Below are 25,450 nucleotides of genomic sequence, written 5' to 3'. Positions count from 1 at the left end.
AAAGAGTAAGAGAGCATGCGGTGCAACGTCTCACTCCTCTGCTGCCCCTGACACCTCTCCGAGGCCCAGGAACCCCCTGCATGCTCAGAGCCGTGCGGCAGACAATGACACAGAAGCAGCACGATTCAACTGCTCCCCCCAGAGGCGGGCAGTGTGGCTGCTGACACGCAGCTCCTCCCTGTGATCACAGGGCTGCAAGGACACCCTCATCCAGACGTATATGGCCGCCCTCAGGGGCCTCCACTGAACCCAGTGCAGGGTCCCTGTCGTTGCCTAACCTGGGGCTCCAGTGGCAGCAACACACGGTGGCCCCTGTAAAGGCTCTCCCGGGCCCGGCGTGGGCGTGCTAGCTCCCGATCTCCTTCACCAGCCTTCTCAACTCCCACCTGTCTTCGGGCAATGAAAACGCCCTCTTCGTTCAGAAGTGTTCTTACCCTGACTATGGATTTTGTTTTCTTTTTGATTCTGGGCTTCACTCGCTCAACTGTAGGCAGGGGCGGTAATTTCTTCAGCTCCTCAAGAACAGCTATAGCAGCGTTTTTCTTTGAAATCTTCTTGCTCTTCCCTTCACCTTCCCCCACAAACTCCCCAACCGACACCTTGGTCACAAAGCTCTTCATGTGGGGTGGGCCACTCTCCCGGGCAACCTGTTTCAGAGGGAAAGACTGAGTGAAAGCGTGACAGACACTTACTACCAGCTGCAAGGCACACTGCTTAGCACACCACTCCACATGAAACACAGGAAAAGGGGAATTAAGGACAAGACCCATTAATGTTCTTAGGTCTGACAGGTCCAAAACAGTTAGGAATGGAACAGGGAAGCATTTTCTACTCCCACCCACCCAGGGTCACAGACTGTCTTGAGTTTAGTGTGCTCCCCTGCAAATGGCAAAGGACACTGGCCCAGCAAAGCCCAGGAATGAATGTAGCACAAAGAGTTCAAGTTTAGTATTTGCTCTGAGCCTCCAGCCAAGATTGAGCTTATTAAATGTTTGCTGCTTTGCAGTTGTAAAAAGAAATGAAAAAATCTCCAAGTTTAAAGTGATTTTCAGCACATAGTAAGTCTAAACAGCAAACTGCAAAAGAGTAGATATGGTACCTTAACTTCTCTGTACAAAAAAAAGAGGGGAGGTTTATATCTATGTAAACATATACACACATATAAATAGACATGTGTGTTTATATGCTTATTTTTACAAAAAAAAAAAACTCAGAAAGGATAAAGCAGAAACCAGTGGAATTATTTCCTACAAGTGGGAGAAACTGGGGTAGAGAAAGGACAAGATGACACTTCTGAATATATCTTTTTGTATACTTTTGGCTTTTAGAAACATCTGGTGTTACATATAACTAAAAATATAAAAATACGTCGACTAGGATGGAAAAAAACACTCAACAGAACCCTAACTACATATTAAAGTGATTATATAATCACACAGAAGGAAAATAAAAATCAAATCTAACCTACATTAGCCAAGACACCCTTGAAAAGAACAACTAAGTAAACAGACTTACACTGTCAGATTTCAAAGTTTCCTGTAAAGTTATAGCAACTACAACATCATGGTATTATTTAAGGAAAAACCAACAGATCAATAAAACAGAAGGGAATGCAGAAATAGACCTGTGCTAGGCGGTCTCTTGATTTCTAGCAAACACACCAAAACAAATCCAACGTCTTTTTCAAAAATGACATGAGAGCAACCAGATACCCTGAAGAGAATTAAGGGCCAGGAGCCCTGAAGGGCTGGGCTGCTGCTCAATGTAGAAGACAGTAGAAACACTTTCCAGCCTCGCTCAGGGCACCTTATCCTTAATCCCAAGGGAAAAACTAAGCAAGATCTCAAACTCAACCAAAACCAAAAATTAACTGAAGCTATAACACAGACCTAAATATAAAAGTTAAAGCTTTCAGAAGAAAACATAGGAGAAAACCTCATGACTAAGGTTGGCAAAGAGTTCTTGAACACAAAAAGCACAAACCATAAAATAAAACTAGAATTCCTCAAAATTAAACACCGCTCACTAAAAGAACATTCAAAAAATAAAAAAGGGAACCCACAGAATGGGAGAGAATATTTGCAATATATGTACCAAAAGAATTATATCCAGAACATTTAAGGAACTCCTAACAACTACTCAATTAAAAAAACTACTTCAACAGCTACTTTTGGCAAGGACATGGAACAAGCGGTTGGGGTAAAAGCTAGTACAATCACTTTGGGAAAGCTTGACAGTTTTTATAAACATCTATCCTTTGACTTAGCCATGCTGAGTGCACACAGGTAACCAAGAAGATTTTGCAGTTTTATTCATAATAGTTCCTAACTATCCACCGTCCATCAAGAGGACAATGGATAAATTAGTTTAACATTCATACACCGGAATACCACTCAGCATTTAACTACTGATACACATGGATGAGCCTTGCAAACATTCTATTGAGGATAAGAAACAACACCAAACAGTCTACACTGTATCATTCCATTTATATGAAGTCTAACGACAAAGAAAATGAATCTACAGTGACTGCAGAAAGCAGCTTCTTCTGGGTGGAAAAGGACACAGGGACTTCTGGAAGTTATGATAACGTTCTATATCTTGATCTGGGTGGTGAACCATGGGTTTTTACACATGTTAAAATTAAGTGGGCTGTGCACTTAAGATATGTACATTTTACTGTATAAGAGACTGTTAAGCATAGGGAAAAATATCCAAGTAAGTTTGGAAAACAATTCTTTGAAGATATAATGATAAAAAGAATTGCAAAAGTGACTCAGACTTTACTTGGTAGGTTTGTTGTTGAAAGTATGGGTAAATATATTGATGTTGTTGGGAGCCAGATTCTCATGATGGGAAAAAGAAGATCCAAACATGGAATAAGGAAACAGAGAGGAAGAACTTTGTGATGCGGGATTGAAATCAGAGGCATAAACTTGTGATTTTAAAAACAAGACACCTATTTCCTAGCACTACCTGCTTAACAGGGTCTAGAAGCAATGACTCTCCAGCAGCAGCAAGCACCCCTCCATCCTCATCTTGGCCTCCACACTCCACTCTCTATCAAAGGGAACCACAGCTCCTTGGAGGAACAGCCAAGATCATTTCTATTAGAATTTCTATTTCCATTAGAGTCAAACAAAGCTAGAGCAGGGCAAGTTCAAAGTAAGGCTAAAAACACTGCTGAACCAGAAAATAAGAAAGTTCTCAAAATCTGAAGAGGGAAGTTGAGAGTAAGGATGCAGGGAAATTAGATACCCACACACATACACAAGCAAGAAGAAAAGAAAAAAGAATCTTGACTCTTACCACATAGTATATATGAAAACTGTAACTCAAAATGAATTAATAAACCTAAATTTAAGAGCTAAAACTGTAAAACTTCTAGAAAAAAACAAAGGAGTAACCTTAGGTTAAGCAAAAGTAACTTAGGACACAAACACCATAAGCCATAAACTAAAAATCTGACAAACCAGACCTCTTCAAAATTAATTATTTCTCCTCTTTGGAAGATACTGTTTAAAAATGAATAGACAAGCCACAGACCATGAGAAAATATTTGGAAAATACGTATCTCATAAAAGAACTGTGTTCAGAATATATTAAGAACCTTCAAAACTCAATAATGAACAGATAACTCAACTAAAAAACTGACGTAAGATATGAACAGATACTTCTCCCAAGATGTACAGATGGTAAATAAGCATATGAAAAGATGCTCACTATCACTAGTCTTCACGGAGATGTAAATTAAAACCACAAGTTACTACACACATTGACTAGAGTGACTAAAATTTTTAAAACTGACAATACTAAGTGTTGAAGACGTAGAGCAACTAAAACTCTCATACATTGCTAGTGGGAAGGTACAATGAGACAACCAGTTTAGAAAACACAGTGGCAGCTTCCTATAAAGATATAAAGTTCAAAAGTTAAAGATACATTTATTACACAACACAGCAAATCAACTTCCAAGTATTTCCCCAAGGGAAATGAAAACATGGTATACAAATACATGTACGTATTTATGGTAGCTTTATTTATAATCACCAGCAACTAGAAACCACCCAAATGCTCTTCAGCTGGTAATGGATGAATAAGTTGTGGAATGTCCATATAATTAAATACTACTCAAAAATTTTTTTAAAAGGAACTCCTCATACATGCAGCATAATGACTCAAAATCTGCATTAAGTTAAAGAAGCCACACAAAAAGCAATATACTCTATAATTCCACGTATGTGATATTCTGAAAAAGGCAAAACTGTAGGGACAGACATCAGATCAATGGCTGCCCAAGGCTGAGGGTGGAGGAAAGGGACTGACTGCAGGGGGACAAAGTGGTAACTTTATGGGGTGAGAAATGTTCTTTAACTGTGGTGGTGGCTATGCAAGCACACCATCAAAACACATTGAACTGCATACTCAAATAGGACAAATTTTATTACTGTACATGAATTATACCTCAAGAAATCTGACCCCTCGTCCTGCTTAAAAAAAAAAAACAGATAGAAGCATGTCAAAGGACACAGGAGCCAGTCTAAATGGCAATTTGAACATCAAAATGGCTAGCAATAATAATGGAGTTATACTCTGAATACATCTATACTAATACAAATTAATGTAATATGGAGGGATTTATAGTAGAATGTCAACTTGGACATGCAGAAAATCAACATTTGACATCCACCACAGTAGTAACTGGTACTAGGAAGAATTATCACATGCTCCCTCCCTAACAATGCTTTCCACGTTCTTGGATCAGGCTCAAAAATTAAAAGCAGCCACCCTGATGGATCACTTCAAATTCACAGCCCTATCCTGGTCCCTCAGAAACCATTTTCATTGTCTGCTCACATCACCACCCCACCAATCTCTACCTGCAATTTGACCTAGAATGTATTTAGTGAGATCAAGTCACAACTGCCTCCTGGTGAATGTATCAATCAGCATCACGTCTGTTAACTAAAACTACGTATTTTATCAAAAATCAAGCTGTATACAATTTTCTGGAAAACCTGTATAAATAGCTCCTGTCTTCTCCTGTTACATATCTAACCCAGTTTTCTATGTGACACATCTTACTATCTGACAAAAAAATAGCTGTTCTATTCATATATTCAATAAATATTTCCTGAGCATCCAGTATATGCCAGGGACTCTTCCAGGTGCCAGAGACAGAACTGTGGGGAAAAAATGAAAGCTCTTGCTCAACCTAGTAATGGAAGTTAATAGGAACCTTTGATATTTAAAAGCTATTCAATATAAGTACTCATACTAACAAACTCAATACCACACAAACTGTCATGTTTTAAGTTATTACTCTAAATTATTACTTGCAGAGATAATCACCACCAGAGAGCACTCCCTTAATTTCTTTTGTGACTACCTGACAGTTCCCTGCTATACGCTCCCTATTCCTGAGAACACAAGTTTGAAAGCCAAATCTAAACCTTAAACAAAAGTAGAGGTGGGACAGAAGCAATCTGGTCCCCAGATACCACAGAGCAAACATATAAAATGGCTCTGACTCCATCAAGGTTCCGCACAGCTCTGCGACTCAGGCACAGCAGCTATTAGTGTGAGCCGGTGACAAGCCTCACAAGGATCTAGGGCCCTGGCCCCGGCGGCCACCTCTGAAACCCTTAGGTGACCAAGAAGCCAAGTATCTCCCACTCCCACAACCTCTGAACCCCTTCCTCTAATCTTTAAAAATCCATTCTTGTGACACCAATCCCTCAGCAAGAGGGAAAAGAGCGTTTCTTCTCTTTCCTGCAACATAGTCTCACAAAGACCTTGTGACTTTGTGGAGTGAAGCTCTCGCCTAGTTCCCACCCAATAACTAGCCCTGTCATTCTGTATGTCCCCTGTCTCATCGCCTCCTCAACCCCCACCTGCCACCCCCAATAGAGGGAAAAAGACTGGAAGGGATGGAGGGCCGGGTAAGGGGATGTCAACCCTAGGTCCACCTGGTGCTCTGTACTCTGGAAGGTGGATCATATAACTGGTCTTGCCTGCCAGGGCAGGGCAGGGATGAGGTGGGGGGATTGTGAGGTGGCCCTGTGATCCAAGTGCAACTGCCATTGCCACCTGTGCCCCATGGCAGGCAGGTGAGCACTGCCAGGTTGTACGTTAGAAGTCATCATCACTCAGCTGACAGACTAAGGACTGAACTCAGGAGCCAGTGTAGGGCACTGGTACGTAATAGGAGAAGGCACATATTTTACCAAAGTCAGACGAAATTTGGGAATCACCTGAAACTGCAAAGATGCTACAAAATTAAAATATTTTACAGGATAAAATTTTCAGGTAGACTTTTTAAAAAAGAAATAGGCCAAAAGAAGTTCATGAACCACTTAAAATTGTTTTAAGCAGATGTCCCACCTCAAATTGCATTTACCTAAAGTAACAAATATGGGAGTTTAAAGCTCTCTGGAAGACTAAACATATGCTCTTTATAACTCTGAAAGACCAAATACCTGATAAAGAAATCTATTAAAACTCAACCTTGCATAACCAAACACAGAAATCAAAGGAAAGGATTTGCAAACTATCTGCAAAAATTAGGGAAACTTTAAAAAAAACTCCCCCTTACCTGCCTAATCTATTTGGACTCACTATGTCTTTGAAGGAAACACAGACCTAATGTATCTTATTTTCCATTTTGAACTAACAACCATTAACTGTTTTTAGACCATAAGGTCTTCAACAACAAATGAAGTTATTAAATGGAAAAACTGGACACTGGACAATGACAAAACCTATGTCTTTTTAACAATTACTCTGACAAGATTTTTAGGGATCACTAAAGGGAGATTCTTAGATATTTTAGGGGTATCAGATGCTTTTGAGAGTATTATGAAGGCAATAGATCCTCCCTCCAGAAGAACACACGTGTGAACATAAACACGACCCCCTTCAGACTATTTCAGAAGGCCCACGGACCTACTGAGGCCATCCATGGACCATCTAGAGATCCACGGCTGCCCTGGGAAGAAATATTGCTTTGCTAAATATAAAGTTTCAATCTTAAATTTGAAGGTTCACATATAAGTAATTATCATTCCAATGTTATTCAGGAAAAACACAATTCCCAGGATGAATGCCAACAGTATTTTATAATCGAGAGTCCTACACATAAATAAGCTTACCTCAAAATTCACAGGCAAGTTCCGTTTAAGTGCAATCTCAAACACTTGACTTATTTCAGATTTATTGAGATTTTCTTCTTCTGATTCTCTTCCATTTACCTGAAGGAAGAATAATCGTTTACTAGTTAACTCTTGTTAAAGCTGTCAAGGTCCCAGCTGTGATGATAAACCTTAAAAGCACTGAACCTAGGCTTTATGCACTGAGCACCAGGAACAAGGCCACATGTGTACCACGTGTCAGTGGAATTAAAAAGTTAACAGAAAGTGTACTTTCATGGTCAGTTTGTGCCTCATAAATCCACCATAAACAATCCACACATAACTGGCCTTTGGGTATGAATCAACCTAATCGTGGTACAGGGAGAGCCATGGCCACTCAGAGAGGGACTCCTGGAGCCCCCTTGAGGACTGGCAAACCACATTTTGGAAAAAGTCCAAGTACAGTCTATGCGGGGCACGGCAAGGACAAATACGTCTCTCCACTTAGGTGTGCAAGTTTCTTATTTGGACAAAAACTCCCCGGAAGCCACTTTTTAAAAAAAGAGGCAGTGGAACAGTTACAAAACTGCCATGTGTCTCATCCTTAACTGCTGATGGACAAAATGCAAGGTGTAAACTAATAAAGTTCCCCGAACAAAAGCTGAGACTCCAGCTTTGTAGCAAGGTTCAGTCCTCCACAGGCTGGGATTAGAGAGAAGCAGAGATCTTTCCTATGTGTGTGGATCACATGGATTCTCTACTGTGCAGCAGTGATAACGTGAGAAACAGCGAAGTGACCCCAAAACATGTCAAGACAGCTCTGTTTTCTTATACTGGAATGCTTTTGTCAAAAAAAAATTTGTAAAATCTTATTTTCAAGGTTAGAACTATCTGACAGGAACCCATGGCTGAAATCCCTGAACAGGCAAGGTGTAGCACTATCCAGGATTCTATCTGTTGTGCAATTCCTTAGGTTTATCAGGTAGGTCCTATACTTCACACAAGATTGATATTTCAAGCTGTAATTAAAAGGAAGTTTTTTAAAAGTTAGAAAAATTCTGAGTTGAAAAAAAAAAAACATTAATACAACCAAGAATATACTCCTGTACAAGTAAATTTATAACAAACACTGTAATTCTTTCTCTCCTTTCATGATGATGATGTTTTCTTTCTAATCTGGTTTGATTTCACTCGCTGCCTACTCAAAACTGTTTGCATAGCAATTTCTGGTGGTTTATTAAGCCAAACACACTTTTAGGTTCGTTGTTTAAATTCTAAGGAGAAAGAGGGCCTGTCTTTTTATGAGTGAATCCTGAAAGCCAGAAATCTTCAAGCAAGGTGTTTTAGAAGGCTGGGGTTCCACAGAGTTTTGGTTTGACAGTTACTTTTTAAATAGGTTTAAACAAACAAAAAATACTGTATTTTAAAAAGCAAGCATGTTCAACAAATGGTGCTGGGAAAACCAAATATACACACACACACACAAAATGAAGCTGGACCCTTACCTTGTATCCCATACATAAATTAAGTCAAAATAGATCAAAGACCTAAACACAAGAGCTAGAAGTATAAAACTGAAGAAGAAACTGGGGAAAAACTTCATGACACTGAATTTGGCAATGATTTCTTGGATATGACACCACAAGTACAGGCAACAAAAGAAAAAAAATAGATAAATTGGCCTTCACCAAAATTTATAACTTTAGTACATTAAAAGACACTATCAAGAGAGTAAAGACAACCCACATAATGGGAGAAAATATTCACAACTCATATATCTGATGAAGAATTAATGTCCAGAACATGTAAGAACTCCTACAACTCAACAACAATGCAATTCAAAAACAGGGAAAGGACTTGAATAGACATTTCTCCAAAGAAGATATACAAATGCTCAACATCTCTAATAGGGAAATGAAATCAAAACCACAATGATATACCACTTCACACCCATAAAGACAGCCAAAGAAAACAGCAAGTCAAGGATGCAGAGAAACTGAAAAATTTGTACACTGATGGTGAGAATGTAAAATGGTGTAGCCTCTTTGGAGAACAGTGTGGTGGTTCCTCAGTTAAACACAGAAATACAATATGATTCAGCAATTCCTCTGCTAGATATATACTCAAAAGAACTGAAAGGAGGGACTCCAACAGGTATTTGTACATCAATGTTCATAGCAACAGCCAAAAGATGATAACCACCCAAACATCTATCAACAAATGAATGGATAGGCAAAATGTGGAATATTGATATAATGGAATATTAGTCAGCCTTTAAAAAGAATAGAATTTTGAAACATGCTACAGCACAGATAAACCTTGAAAATATTATTATAAGTGAAATAAACCAGGCACAAAAGACAAATATCCACTTAGATGAGGTATTGAGAATAGGCAAATACAGAGACAGAAGTAGGACAGAGGTTTCCAGGGGACAAATACGGGGGAAGGCAGAGTTATTGTTTAATGTGCACCAAGTTTTTCTGTGGGACAATGAAAACGTTTTGAAAATGGATAGTGGTGCTAGCTGCACAACACTGAAAATATATTTAATGCCACAAGACTGTACACTTAAAAAATGGTTAAAAAGGCAACTTTTATACTTCACCTTAGTTTTTTGAAAAGCAACAAGTGTTTCATATCAAATATTAACACACTCTAGAGACTGTCAATACATTAACTTCTGCTAACAGATTAACTCATTTTTGTACATAACCAAGCTTCTTGACAGCTGTTTATCTGAAGAGTATCCAGAGATTTTTTTTTTAATGAGCTACTTAAAAAATGGTCTATTCTCATGATAAGTAACTATGTCAGTGAGAATGTTCTCCTTATGTGCAACCAGAACCAAATTTGGAAATAAACCAGGTGCTGAGGCTGATAAGACTTCCATTGCCATGAATGTACCCTAATTTTCAACTTTTTTGTTCATTATACCACTCAATTAGTTTTAACTTTTATTTTTAGTTATGACCCATTTCAAACATACAGAAAATCACAGATAATAACAGGCAACTGTGTTGGATTTAACGAATGCTAGCACTAAGCAATACTGATATCAGTTTTTTTTTTCTTTTATAAGGAAAACAATGAATGCAGCCTTTACTCTCCTCCCCAAGGCAGAGTTAAGTTAACCACTATTCGAAAATGGGACAGTGGGGGGAGGGTACAGCTCAGTGGCAGAGTGCATGCTTAGCATGCACAAGGTCCTGGGTTCAATCCCCAGGACCTCCATTTAAAAACAAGAATTGAAAGAAGAAAAGAATTAAAGAAAATGGGACTTGATCTTTCCCAGCCACAGGGTTTTTTTTAAATGGACAAAAACAATATGTACTGTAACTCTGTGTTGTGAAAATTCACATAAATCATTCTCAGTGACTGCCTTTATAAATATTATAAAACTCAAACTTACACACTTTACTAATGAAATGTTGTATTTCTATTATGCATACTGAAGTTCCACACAAGTCTGATAGAAAATAATGGTCTACTACTAAATTCTAAACTCTCAACCAGTGGTTCTCAACCACAGCAGCATTAGAATCACTTGGAAGCTTTCAAGGACAGACACCAGAGCCCTGCTCCAGGTAAGTGAACTCAAATTTTTGCAGGTAGGGCCTAAGTATCTGTTTTATATATGGTATTTGATTTTTTTTTAAGTCCCCAGGTGATTTTACTAGCATCCATAGTTGAGATTCACTGCTCTAAGCCACTGTTTCCAAAGGAATTTCAGAAGGGACAAAGCAGCCACTAAAATAAAAATGCAAAACGGGAAACAAAGATATACATTTATTTGGTACTGAGATTATGTTGCTCTTATATGTAACTAATTTTAATATTATCTGAATTGGACACAATGTTGTGATGAGGGGAGCAGCAAATAACTCAAAACAAATCCACAAATACCATTCCCAGTGAGATGGGGAAAGTGCAGCAGGCCCTTAGCCTAACCTTCATGAAGTGGGAATTACTGTTAATATCAATCCCACACTGTATGGTTCAGCAATAAAATCTAGGTAACACTTAAAGAAAAGGAAAAACAAAAAACAAACAAAAAAACCACTCTGATCCATGCTTAACCCTCAATATGGCAGGAAAGAATAGTCATCACCATTTACCATCTGGCTTCAAAGGACCCTATTTACTTTTCTATATTTACACTTGATCTTAGCCAACAGGCTGAGAAGCGATTATTTTTCTATATTTAAAGTCGTTTTACAAACATACAGCAAGAATAAAAGGATAACAAGTCATTTCCTTGGAGATTTTAATACGAAATTAAAATAAGAAATCCAAGTTTTTATTTCAGGTTTGTAGTTTGGAAGGAAGGCAAATATACCCAAAATGGGCAAGGTCCTTTAAATGTACCTAACTGATCAGCAACTGACACATCAAACCTAGAGCACAGCCCCCGGTAACAAGGCCAGATTTCAAATTCATCTCCACAGGTTCTAGCTTATCATGATTCTGATTCTTCTTATACTGCTATTGGCAAAGCACATTCTTTGGAAACTGACACATAACTTTGTTGAAGAGACAACAGCCATCTTCTTTGCTCCATAACTACAAAACGCTTTCATTTCTAGATTTATAAAAGCCAAAAGAAGGATCTAACGATTTTTCTCATTGTTATATCATCAATTTCCTTCCAAAACACACACCTACTTCAGCATGTGTCCACTTACTTTGTAGACATTAAGTGATAAAGGGGGGGATAGCTTAAGTGGTAGAGCACTCGCTCCAAGGATAAATAAATAAACCTAATTATCTTCCCCCACCAAAGAAAGAAAAGAAAAGAATTGTTGACTTCAAAAAAAAACAATGATAAGAAACTCTGGTGGCCAAACATCATAAAAGATGAAAGGCTGTCGTCACACAAATTTTTTAAAAAAATCAAAAACATGATAGTCTGGTTCTTGTTGCAAAATACTATGTGGCAAAGTCCTTCCTGTTGAATGACTGACCAGAGAGAATACACATTTCTTTCTTATACATCACAGAAATACATAGTTCACTTGCCAACTTTTGGGTTTAGGAAAACTTATCCAAGATATCATCTGAAGATTCCCAGTCTGAGTCACTTCAACACTCAATCTCACCATCATCATTAGACTCTAGTCTGTCTCCGCATTCACCTTCTGATTTGTCTAATAATAAAAATGTCTTCTTCCATCAGTTTTGTTCTCTTTGTCATTACAGATGGAAAAAGAAAAATTCTGAATTTTCACCTGGGTTCAGTGAAAGCTAAAAGTAGATTAAAAAGATGGTGTCTCCAGTCTTCTTTTGTATCTTCTTGAAAGATGATGTGATATATTAGGCAATGGAATAAGAACACAAAAGGATGATGCGATAACAACAATTATTTCACTATTGTATCATCCACCCAGGGATTTCATTATTCCATTTTCTTATTTTAGTGTTGCTTATTGCGTATTTGGGAATATATGATCAACAGTGCTGAAATGATATATATGTAGGATGACAAGCAGTAATGTTTCAAAACAGGAAAACATTCCATAATGTAAAGATTTATAAAATGGGCCAAAGGACCCACAGGATCACTTTTAGACAGAACAAGTTTTATTTTACGTTCAAAAATATGCTTTCTCTTTGTTCTTTTTAAGCCCTCTAAAAAACAATAAAAGTCCTATAATACTAATTCTTACAGAACTGGAAAAACCTCAAAAATAAAAATTGGGTCCAATGGACCATGAAAGTATAATGAAAATTAAAGTCTCCAATTGTCTTAACCCTACTTAAATATGTCCCTGGCTCAAGTGAAAATAAGGACTCACGATCAGAAAGGACTGCATTTATTTATTTTTACAAAAGCAGTATTAAAAACAAAAGACTTCAAACAGTACAATTTTTTAAAAGTCTGTCTTCTATAACTACTACCAAGAGAAAACTACTTTTAAAGCTTGACATAACCTTCAAGATAGAAACTATGTCCATCCAAACATATACAGATGTATACAGACAGACAGACACACACACACACAGCTGGAGCTTTTGTTTACTTAACAAAAACAGAATCACACTATACACGTAACAATAGCTCTGGATCTTGATCTCCCCCATTCAATAGATTATGGGCCTCCTCTGACGTCCATGTATAGAGATCTACCACACTCTAGTACTCCCTCGGTTAGATGTATTTATTTAACTATTTCCCTACTAATGGACCTATTAGGCTACCTCCTGTTTTTCTCTGTTACAGACATTGTAGCTATGACCACCTTACATCTAACAGCTCACTGAATAAGTTATCCTTTATCAGCACAAGTCACAGAATGGAACAGAATGGAATAGAATAGAACAGAAGTGCTTTCCCAACTCAGGACCTTTGCATGAGCTGCTCCCTCTGCTGGGAATGTACTTCCCCTGCTCTTTTGCTTATCTTCCTCAGAAAGGACTTCTCTGAATGGACCATTATTACTCTGACCTAAACAAGACATTCTGTGCTCTCATGATACGTGCTACTTCCATCCTAGCACTCACTGCACTTTCTGATGATACTGATGTTAATGTCAGTCAACTCCATCAATCAAGCTCCACATGGGGAGAGGCAGTGCTGTTGTGTACCTCCAGGGCCCAGCACAATGCCTGTCACCAGGGGCCACACCTGTCTTGTAGACAGAAACTGCTGGCTTTATTGGCTACGTTATAGAGAAGATGAACTGATTCACCATACAATCACATGCTCTAAAATTTTCAACAGCAAAATGGACAATCTGTTTAAAATGATAATTTCAATGCTGGCAGGCTGTGGGCTAACAGGCCACTCAGGCCTCATTAGCAGAGGCCTAAAATGGTACCATCTTCTTGGTGGGGAACTTGGCCGTATACATCACTATGCAACTCCATTTCTAGGACTGTGGCTCACAAAAATAATCACAGGCATACACAAAGACAACTACAACAATGTTCTTCACTACCTATGTTATAACAGGTAAAACTACAAACAACCTAATTAACCAAGCCTCTGTTATTCAAAAAATAAACTGGTATGGGCACACAACGGAACACTTTGCAGCCATTAAAAAGTGCTTAGAAGCATACTGAATCTGAGTCCTCCACAGAATTATAAGTAAATGACATGGTAACATTCATAATAAGCATTTCAGTGGAAAAAAAGGTGGTTACTGTACAGTATCATTCCATTTTTGTGAAACAGACAGATGCGTGTATTTACTTATGCATGCACTGACATCCACCAAAATGTGTATATTGACTATCTACAAATGGTAAATTTATACATCATTTGTTTTTCTTTTTTTTTTTTTTTTGAGTTTTTAAATTTTTTAGTTCACAGGCATTACTGGTAAGAAAAAAAATTAAAGTTACCTTTAAAAAATGTCTCTCTTGCAGGAGAGGGTATAGCTCAAGTGGTAGATAGAGCATATGCTTAGCATGCACGAGGTCCTGGATTCAATCCCCAGTACCTCCTCCAAAAATAAATAAGTAAACCTAATTACCTCCCCAACAAACACTTAAAAATTTTTTTAAAGTCTCTCTTTACCTCTTGGTGCCCACTCTCCAGGTGGCCTGGTAGACCAGAGGCAGCTCATTTAGGGGGAAAGCCTAGTGTTTCATTTATTACTTCAAAGAAAAAGTCACATCCTAGTTAATGATTCTCGTTTCTGAAGCACTGGCTGAGGCCAGTCTTTGGGCCATTTCTGAAGGGAACTGTCTCTAGTTCAAACCATACAGAACTAGAAAAGGGGCAAAGAGGAGGAAACAAGGGGCACGAGTAATGACCATGTCTCCCAGCCAAGCTCCTTACAGAGGTCAGATGAGCCAAAGAGAGGGTGTCCACTATAGCCTCTGCCCGCAGGCCTGAGCCAAGCAACTGGTCTAGAGAGTGATGGTCAGCTCTGAGCCACTGACAGGCACCTTCCCTTTGCAGCAATATGGGGAGTACATACTTCCAAGGAGGAATCAAAGGGGGGAAAACTGCCTGGGACGCACTGAAAATACTTAGGACCTATGATCCCCAAACCCTAACTGTGCTTTAGAGTTACTCCAAGAGCACGCTAAACAGAAAAAAAAGCAACGGCCAGACTCCTAGGTCTTGGCTGAGACCAACTGTATTAGACTCGTGTGGGTTGGGCCAAGGAATTTTTTTTAAACTTCTTAAGTGCTTCTGAAGCAGACAACCCACATACCAGTGTTCAGCAATAGTTTAACAACTGTTGGCTAGAGGGAACCAAGAAATACCTACTCCATCTGACTCCAATTAGATTAGCACCAAAGTCAAGTCAAAAAATGAAAAGCCTCTAAAAACGACTCAGCTTTCACTACCTTTTGGTGTTTTCACAAATCTTACCACTGAGAGGCTCATCCTTTCACTTCACTAACTTCTCTTCTAAGTTACAGTTCATTGTCTCTTATTTGGTCCTCAGTGGACCGTGGAAACAGATGATCTCTGTTAAAATGCGAGATTACACTGAAGATGGAAATGCACTGTAACAAAAGAAAAACAAAACCCTCCTGGGCGGCCAGCCATGAAGCCACAGAGCATCATCCTGAGCTGAGTCACCCTGGAGGGGAGCAAGATAAAATGGACCTTAGCAAGCACCCAGCCAAGCGGCCACTCAAGTCCGTATCTATCATCACACATTTAGTTAAATGTTCTGTGCAATATCTTCTTATTCTTTGAGACCTGGTTTCTTGAGGAAGAAAAGTCAAATGCTTCCCAGGGATACATTTAGGAGGCATTTCATGCTGTGATTAAACAGAATCATGAAATCTCAGTGTTTTCTACTCAGTGGGTTTCTTCTGAACCTCTGGTGAGAAGACTGCTTTACAGACATAGTCACAAATGCTCTGGCCCCTCAGTGCATGGAGTCAGATTTTCTAAGACCCACATTCCTATTTAGTCACAAAGAGTTAAAATCCTTTACCTATTGTGATAACTTTAAAACACAGCCCCCAAATCCTTTGATACTCCTCTCATTCAGAAGTAGGGTTCTCAACATTGTGAATGTACTAAAAGCCACTGAAACGTATACTTAAGATGGTTAAAAATTGTGAAATTGTTTTTTTTAAAAAGGAACAAAATTATGAAATTATGTTATGTGAAATTTACTTCAATACAAAAAAAAAAAGTGAGATTCTGTATCTCCTCTTTTTTGAAACTGGGCTCTGTGCCTTCTTGACCTGTAGAATATGGCCAAGTGATGCTATGTTGATTTCTAGGTCCAGGTCCTAAGAAACTGGCAGCTGCTTCCATTTCCTGTGTTCTACTATGCTCACTCTTGGAACCTAGCCACCATACTGTGAGACTGACTTTCTTGCTAAGAAATTTTTTTAAAGGGGAAAAAAGGCAAGATAGTTACCAGGTAAAAAAAAAAAAAATCACGTAAGCTATCAAATAACAAAAATTATGGACAGCTCTCAATGTATCCTCTTAGAAAAAGTAACTAGAGATGACGTCTTTCCTACCACCCTCCTGCCACACCCAGAGTGTCAGGGAGCCCCAGCTCTGCTCTCTCCTCACCTCCAGCCTCTCAGGCGGGGGCTCGTTCTGCAGAATCCTCAGAGCTTTTGCAGCAGCATCATGTTTCGCAGCCTGTCTCGTCTTCCCTTTCCCATTAAATTGCTGTCCTCCCACAGAAAGTTCAACTTGATAAAGTAAAGGTGGTACTGGAAATGGGTAAAAGTACCTAAAAATAGAAGGGTAAGGAAAATTAGTCTTAGATGGATAAGTCACTCAAATATTCTCTGCCAAATTCCAGGAATCTCCTTCATCATAGGTCCTAACCACATTAGTGTTTGCCTGCCAATAATGACTCGTCATCAGTCTATCCAGAGATTTCATATGTTCACGATGGAGAATTGCCACACAGTATGAGCAAATACTGTTCATGCTGCACAAAGTACATGACTTACAAATTACATGAGCTCAATTTATAAAACTAACCCATATTTACAAAATCTAAAATGGATTAGGCTTTGGCTGAGATAGAAAACTCGGCTTACTCCATTTTCTCATATCTGAGATTCATATTTCCATGTCTCCTGAAAATGTTGGAAATTTTTAAACAGAAGTCTTTCAGAGAGGACCCTCATTTCTGGAAATCCCAACAGCCTATAGCCTGGCAAAGGCTGGTTTCTTCCATTTCAGAGTTTCTATTTTTAAAATGGCTTTGACCTCCACAACCCCCCACTCCAAAGAAGGGCAGGGTAATAAAGGCCTCCATTTTGATCATCCATCTATCCTCTAGTGTCTTATGAACATGAACAGATTTTTAACACATGACATTTTGGGGTTTAAATTAGTATTGTAACTGCACTGTACACCAAAGCTATTTACAAAGCACATAAATAAATTCAAAAGTCAAAAAGTACCCAATAATCAATAATCAGGAAATCTATGAATGCGAGAATCGTGTTACAGGAATCATGTTCAAATATGACTTAGTTGTACAAAAGAGTTACAAAGGTGATTTTTTACCAGACTGCTTGGGGCACAAACCGTACTGCTAGTGAGGAATGTGCTCAGGCCCTTCCCAATGATAGGCGTTAAAAGAGCATCAAGACTGTTCCACTGACACCAGCACAGTTAAGACTGACTTTAGCTTTTGGCAGAGCAAAGAGGGCCAAACCATTACGTGCTCTACAATCTATACATCTTATTATTCCATGAAAATAAAACAATACATACCTTGGGGGATAAGCACCTCCTCTCATGTTGTAGTTATAGGTGGACTGCATCCGAGAATAAGGATCAACAGGCTTATACATTGGTTTTTTTCCAAGTTTCATGCACAGTGCATTTAGCTCTACAGTAGGGGTTATGCTTTCTGCAACACAGAATCAATGTAAAGAACTGGTTTTCTTCTTGTATGAGAATGATACTCACTAAAATCAAAAAGAATAGCATGCTTTCTACTAACTGGATTCATGATGCATTTCATGGAAGGATCTAAGTACTTCACTGCTAGGCATCAGGTCAGGAAATCCAAGATTGCTATGATTTGTAGATATTAATACACAGTCAACATCATAAAATATACTATAAGAGCTTTTAGGGGAGCAACAATGTAATATAAGGTGTCAGCAGTGAAAGCCATACATTCCAGTTGTCAGAAATAAGTTCCAATACATATCAAATTCCATGATTAAAAAATCCCACAGGACTGTCCAAATCATTTCATTGTTTGGGATTATTTAACCAATATAACTCTGTACTGACTGACTGGCTTACACTTAGAAGGATGTCTGTACACACTACTTCATAAAACGATGCATTTACTCCATACTTGCTGGAGGCAAAGCAGTGTGCTAAGCTTGAGGAACATAATTCTTGCCCCAGAGGAGCTCAAAGAACACAACACACTCAAAGAACTACATTACAACAGGATGTGTGCTACAAAGAAAGGTACAGAATCACTGAGGAGGAGACAAGTAAATTCTATCTGGAGAAGTCAGATGAGACCCACAAAATATTTAGATTATTTCCATTCCTGAAATTTATAAAGGGATTTGACTTGTGGTAATACTTGTTAGGAAAATGAGTTCTGTTTCTATATACAACAGGAGCAAGTATATCTTCAGTTATTTCAGAATTATCAACTTTAGGAAATATACATTATTCATTTTCATTATTTTTTTTCCTCTCGGTTCATCCAATTCATAAACCTTTAAAAACCATTTAAAAAGAAGACCAGCCTGGAAAGATTAGTGTCAGTGCACAATCACATTTAAAAACAACACTTTCATATCAAACACAGAACAACACTAGCAATGGCAAAGTTTCATTTAAATGCACATAAAAATTCACTTTAAAATGCCTCTTCTGGATGTAGAGGAAAATAAAAATAAGTTGATTCTGTACCATAATTGCTATGACTAAATTTGGTGCATAAATCAAATTGGTAAGGATATCTTTGGGTTTACAATCCGAAGGTCATATGAGTAACCAACCTCTCTCTAGCTAACATCAGAACTATATATTTTACATAATTCAAATAGTTGCATTTTAAGTAAGAGCAGCTCTGACCCATAAAATTTATCTGCAGTGGAGAATAAATTTGAAGAAAGAATACAACAGAGAAATCAAAAGCAACAAGAAAGGTGTGATCGAGATCTTCCCAGATTCAGTCCCTCATGCACAGGGCCTGGGATGACTTCCTGTACTTGAGGGTAACTCTGCTAAACAGCTACTTCTGCCTAAGGCCACCAGGTCAGTGGTTCCCAACCTCTCACCAGATACTCTTCTTCATCAGTATTTTCCCCACTTAGCTCCCTTGCTTGGAAAGGTATTATCTATTGATGTGTATTTAAGAAATAAATATTTAAGTTATTTTCTCATTATTGTTAATGTTCAGGAGACACAGAACTGACAATCAGGGCTTATGCCTGACATGTTATAAACAATATTACCAAACTGAAGTGAAATGATTTTAGCTAAAACCTACATTCTTGGCAGTCTACACAACCTTATCAAAAGAGAGAAAAAAATGTACTTTTGTTCTTAGAAATTGTTTGATGACATCCACCACCTCCCATGACCATCTCTCCAGATCATTAGGAATCAATGGACCTTAGATTGGGAACCACTGCTTTAGAGTAAGGTTAAGATTCTGAAAAGGTAAGCATTTGCCACTGGTAGTGCAGAATCTGTGCTTTCAAAATCAACAAGTTAGTTAAGAAAGAATTCATATACATACTAAATGGGTACCTCTAGACACACTTTTGAAAGGAACCTGTCTTGGCCCACGCATAATACCTGGATTCCTTCCTTCGCTACGAAAAGGGCGGACTATGGGTTTAGGAAATTTTGTTCCTTCCAAAGCTTTGGCAGCAGCTGTGTGTTGGGCTTTTTTAATACTAGTTCCTTCTGCTTCCCAGTGCTGATCTCCAAGTGTTAGCTGTACTGTAAACACCTACAAATGAAAATTGTGAGCTCTCAATTCATGAAACCTGATGTTCACTATAATATGTCACTTGGATCTTGAATATATTTTATGGCCATGGTTTAAAAGGCCTGGTCATTATCTTGGTAATTTATCCCTTCACCCCCTTTTTCGTTATTTTTATAAACACAAAAAGATACATATATCATTGACTTATACTGCAGAGCACTCCTTGAAAAAACTATGCTTTGAAAGATGAGGGTAAGTACTGAGATTTTAAAATGTCTGTTTATATATTAAAATACTAAATGCTGATTATTTGGAAGCCATTCAAACAGGAAATGTCTTCCCATTACTTCCCATGGAAGAAATTTGGCAAACTTGCTTTAGACACATAGTTCAGTACCTCACATAAATTAAGACAATACTTGTTTTGATGTTGCAATGTGTTTGTAGACTTTTGTCTGAAAACACAACCCCATTAGAACAAAACCTCAAATAAATTTGGGAATGTCAGGTCCTAAAATGCCTTTTTACTTTCCTAAGGCTGCACTATCCAGACACTACCTCCACTTTCAGAAGAGAATCAGATCCACAGCAAGCAAAGATCTAAAAACATTTCTGAACTCAATTCTAAGGAGGCATCCAAAACAGCCAACTTTGTCCTCAACAAATGCTGATAGTGGCAAGCTCTTTTTTTCCTTTTTAAGTAAAAGGTAACCCATGTGCACACTCCGTTTGTAAAACTAGGTTATATTAATCCTATCAGAACTGAACTAATATTCTGTAAAAACAAAACAAAACTACAAACCATCATAGCACAATGATCCTTTAACTCTAGTGTGCATCTGAAGAATAACCTGGGAGGCCTGGTAAAACACACGCCCGGGATTTAGACTGGACAGCACCAGAAGAGACCCACACACGTGCATGCTTAATGAGCTCCCAGAGTGATTCTAAGGCACTTCACAATTTGAGACTCACTATTCTGGCGCTTTTATTCTTCTGCTTTCCTTTATCACTGAATATCACTTTATTTCATTTACAAGCAATCCACATGAGAAATGGTGATCTGAGTATGTCTAGGTCATTTAAATTCGGTGCCTAAAGGGATGGGGCCAACTTGCCTTCATAGCTGATTTTTCTTGTAGGTCTTAACTCCAGGATTCCCTCAGTGCATAGTTTCCACTAAAGGGGAAAAATTAAAGAATCTTTCATGCCCCTTGAAACATTAGGGAGTCTCCTGCATTTTTGCCGCAGTTAACAAAGTTACTCATTTAAGCATCAGTAACATGAACTCAAAACCCTGGCTGGCCTGAGAAGTCAAACAGCAGAAGCCTGCAATGCTGTGCAATCCCTGGGTCATTTTCATGGTCCTTTCATGGAAAGACATTGAAGAGGAAAATGCTAAAAAAAACAGAAAAGAGTTAATTTCATGATCAGTCTTGCCTTTCTCCAGGACTGTCCCCATCGGCGTTGCTGCCACTCTGCTGCCTTCTGTGTGGAGTGTTGGTAGTGAAGTTAGATCTTAGTTCAGACGGAATTTAAAGTACACCAAACCTCTGACTTTTTAAATAGGCTATCATCTAGGGAAGGAATAACTTTTCCTCTTTGAACAACTTGTAAATTAAAAAAAAAATGCAGTTACAGATTGAACACACAGCCAAATTACCTAAGGTACTAAAGTTCAAGTGAGAAAATACATATTTTAAAAAATATCAAAAACAGTTAATAAAGGGAATCCCAAAGTTAAGGTCTGCAAAAAAAATCCTGTAGAAGAAACAGAACAGTTATAAAAAGAGGCTAATTGCCTTCCAAAAGAAACATTTCAAATATAATTGTGCTTAGAATGTTAAAGCTAGCTTCATGTGAGTGGGAAATTTCTGTTTTTCTTAAATGCACAACTGCTCAATAATAATAGCTACCATTTCTTAAGTATTTATTAAGTGCCAGGCATTGTGCTCTACACTTTAATATATATTCTCACAATAGACCTATTTGGTATCAGTATTACTATCCCCATTTTACAGATAAGGAAATTGAAGTTCAAAAAAAAAGTAGCAACTTGCTCAAGATCACACAGCTAGTAAGAAGCTAAGATTCAAACTGAGATCTGTCTGACTCCAAAGGCAACTAACCTAACTGCGCTATCCTATGGTGTCTATTTATGATTGTGGTTGATGTTACTTTTAGTCAAATGAAAAGAGAAACTTAAAATCATTCAAAGTTCGAGGTTTGCATGCCACGAAAAATGAGGCATAAAAGAGACAACTCATCCTATAAAATTATTTTACTGCAAGGCTAGGATCAGAAACAGGAGGCCCAATTCCTTCTCTCTCATACTATCCTCCCCTACTACAGCTGCAAAAAGCCAGATATACAAACATTTAAGTTCCAAGAGGTACTTAAGAGGTACACTGGCACAGATATCAAATAAGTTTAAAAGACTGAATTCCTGAATAGTCAAAATTCAAATTAGTCAGTCTTTCATCCTCTAAGTAAGGCGAATGACAAGGATACTGAAATTAGAGACAATTCAAATACTCATTGGGAGATTAATTTCTATCTCTTATTTTCAAACCTTGTATCTGGATTGCTAACAAGTGGCAAAACTGATTTCTCGTTCACCTCCTCGCCCCCAGCCCAGTCTAAGGTACACTTGCAAACAAGCAGGAAAGGAGCCAGAGGCAGGCTGCAGCCAGGAGGCCCAGAGCCTGGACAACTCATAGGGAATCATTCACGGGTGCTTGGGAGTTGTCTCTATTCAGAATCCTAAACAACCACACACTGACTGGAGTTTTAAAAGCCAAATATCCCAGAAGTATTATCTTTTCTTAGACCCATTCTGCAAGGATGAAAAAAGTAACCTGCCAAAAATCTGTACTTTTGCATCTAAGACAACCGCAGAGGTTTGAAAATACATATTCTGAATCACAGCACCACTTGCAACTGTATAAAAAGAAAGAAAACATTCCTAGCGGGTTATAAATGCATAAGCAGTATGGACAATATTTACCTTACAGTGAGCTGGACCTTGCTCACGCAAAAGCTTATACTCAGGCTGAATCTTGTTGAAACGGGCTAACTCATTCACAAGACACATTGGGGTTTTCTCTTTGGGGTGTGCCATGTTAGAAGGAACTGAAAAATAATGTAAGAGCATTGAAGTCAACCAGCAGTATATAAGACTGCGGCTCTCCCAGGGATATGAATAAAGAGGGAAAACAAACTGAAGGTCTAAGGACTTAGAACAGCAGTGATGCAAAACTGCAAACCACACTGGGGGCACCTATCTGAAGACACAGCCGAGATCTTCTCTGAACCAGCTGAAGCCAGGTAACCTAGTAGAGGGTGTGTCTTCAAAAGAGACAGAATAGAGAGGAATAACTAACCATTTCAGGCACGTAAGATTTGAAGTCAGATGAAGCACTGCTATTATAACCAAGGGAATAACAAGGAGGTCTTTTGAGCAGAGACACACACACACACACACTGGTTACCGCAACCGCTGTTAGCTGTACCCTGTTCGTTATTTCACAGAATTCAACATGCCGATGCCATTGCTCAAATGACAACTGTCGTTTTCCACACAGCTAACTTCTCATTCCCGGGGCGTCCTCTTGTCTTATCTCCAGAGGCTGCTATCCTCAGACCTTATCTATTTCTGACAATTATATAAGTTAAATAAAGCAGCCTTGGTGGGCAGGAGTTTTATAAAGTCAACAAAACATGGATATAAAAGCACATTAGAAGAAAAAGCAAAAAATCCCAGACGGCTGAAATAGTCTGTGTCATGTCCTATTAAGATGGTATTCAAATAGGAAATCTGGGGAACACTGAATCTGTAGGGGACTATGACAAGTCAAGAATGCTACCTGGTGAGCCAGTCCAAGGAAGTGTAGAGGTAGCGTGATAGACGCCATGCAGCTGAGAGTGGGACAAGCTAAGGCTCCAAGAACAGATTTATAAAGTAAAAGGAATGAGAGGATGAAGGAGGAAATGCAAAGGAAACTGTCAGGCATAAGGGTTGAAAAGAATTTGTTACAAGGTGACTCCACTATAGAGACACCCATGCTGATACTCCATTCAACTGGTTTTGCAGCTCTGAAGGGAGGTGAGGTTTGGGGAGCAGAATATTGTTTTTTAGGGTTTTTTTTTTCCAAGGGTTTCAAGTCTTTTCTGAGTAATGAGCACATTTAGTTCATTTTTATTTTCCGATATTTAAATTTGAATGCTTCTAAACCTATTTCCTTTTTAAAAATCTGTTTCTCTGTTTAGTTTCTAATTGGTTCTCACTATGGTTTCTTAACTACCTCTGGAATCTCAATTTAAACTTGCTTGTTCAAAATAAAAATTAACAAATGCCAACACACTCCTTTGCTTTCCAGTAAATCTGGCTGCCCCCTTGCTTGAGATAAATCTTAGAGACATCCAAAGGGGGTTTACACCTATGAGTCAGTTCTGGGAAATAATTTTAAAAGCAGAATTTTCCCATACAACAGTGAGTATCAAAAGTGGTATTTACTGTTCAGTTCTTTCTGCCAGCCACCACCTTCTAATAGACTAGGCTTAAAGCTTAGTATCCAATTTTTTTTCTTATTCTTTGAAATGGGCTGTCGAAGGCCTCCATACTCAATATACAACCAGGTGTTTTACATCTGGGATAAAGAAGCATGAGCAGTGATACTTTCTTCTGCTTCTTGAATGTAAGTGTACGAGAGCTCCCTATATCTGCAATCTGCTTACAGATCAGAAAACAGGCTGAGAAAACATTTGAAACAGAAGACACTTGGAGTCATACGCTTACCTGCAGCTGCACTGGTGGATGTAATAGATGCAGAGGGTAAAGCAGAGTTTTGAATAGGTCTACCTGCATTTTCAGAGGGCAGAGAGCTAGTAGTAGAAGGAATACTCATCAAAGGCTGTGAGAGAAGAGACTGGTTCTTGTTCAGTATTTGGCTCCCTGAGAGAGCAGCAGATGGGTTCTGAACTTGCACTTGAACTTGAGACATGGTCACTTTCAACAAAAGTGAACAACTGCAGGTAAACAGCTTTCAGTGCAGGTTAATTCAGTGCTATGAAGTCTAAGGTTCTACCTGAAAGTTGTAAGGGAAAGAAAATAAAAAGGTAAATTATAGAGGAGATATGTAATTGCCAATATTCAGTCAAAATCGGTGTCACCTACTCAAGTATAAAATAGCCCCATTTAGTATGTAGCTATGTTGATGTATTAGAAATGGGTTTCTCCATGATATACAGTAAGGTGCACTGGCCTTGTGACTTTCTCATGGTGTTTTTAAATGACTTACAATACCCACATGCTCATTTGACATAGAGAATCAGTAGGGTATAATAACATTTATTGTTGAACATTAAGAATTATAAAATACAGCTTATATTCAAAATGCAAATTTAAAAATATTAAGAGGTTTCCCATTGTATACGGAATATGGTAAA

The 25,450-nt window shown here is 38.4% G+C and overlaps 1 protein-coding gene across 12 annotated transcripts in view; it reads right to left on the bottom strand.

The window, feature by feature from the left end:
* The window catches only part of STAU1 (staufen double-stranded RNA binding protein 1), a 49,556-nt gene that overhangs the window by 8,668 nt on the left and 15,438 nt on the right, over nt 1-25,450 (bottom strand). Inside the window, exons 3-9 of one of the 12 annotated variants that reach the window (XM_064496999.1) lie at nt 24,801-25,089; nt 23,010-23,134; nt 19,867-20,023; nt 17,800-17,938; nt 16,633-16,798; nt 7,152-7,250; nt 279-665 (exon numbers count right to left, since the gene is read on the bottom strand). In XM_064496999.1, the coding sequence (XP_064353069.1) occupies nt 279-665; nt 7,152-7,250; nt 16,633-16,798; nt 17,800-17,938; nt 19,867-20,023; nt 23,010-23,134; nt 24,801-25,005 (1,278 nt within the window). In that variant the 5' untranslated portion in view covers nt 25,006-25,089. Of the gene's footprint in view, nt 1-278; nt 666-7,151; nt 7,251-16,632; nt 16,799-17,799; nt 17,939-18,031; nt 18,087-19,866; nt 20,024-23,009; nt 23,135-24,800; nt 25,090-25,450 lie in introns of those variants that run through there. The other 11 variants (XM_064497000.1, XM_064497001.1, XM_064497002.1 and 8 more) reach the window with 11 other exon arrangements.

This window comes from Camelus dromedarius, chromosome 18 (genome assembly GCF_036321535.1).
Source record: "Camelus dromedarius isolate mCamDro1 chromosome 18, mCamDro1.pat, whole genome shotgun sequence".
NCBI classification, from domain to species: Eukaryota; Metazoa; Chordata; class Mammalia; order Artiodactyla; family Camelidae; genus Camelus; species Camelus dromedarius.
Note: the sequence above shows the minus strand (reverse complement) of the source record. Positions and strands in the feature narration are given on the sequence as shown.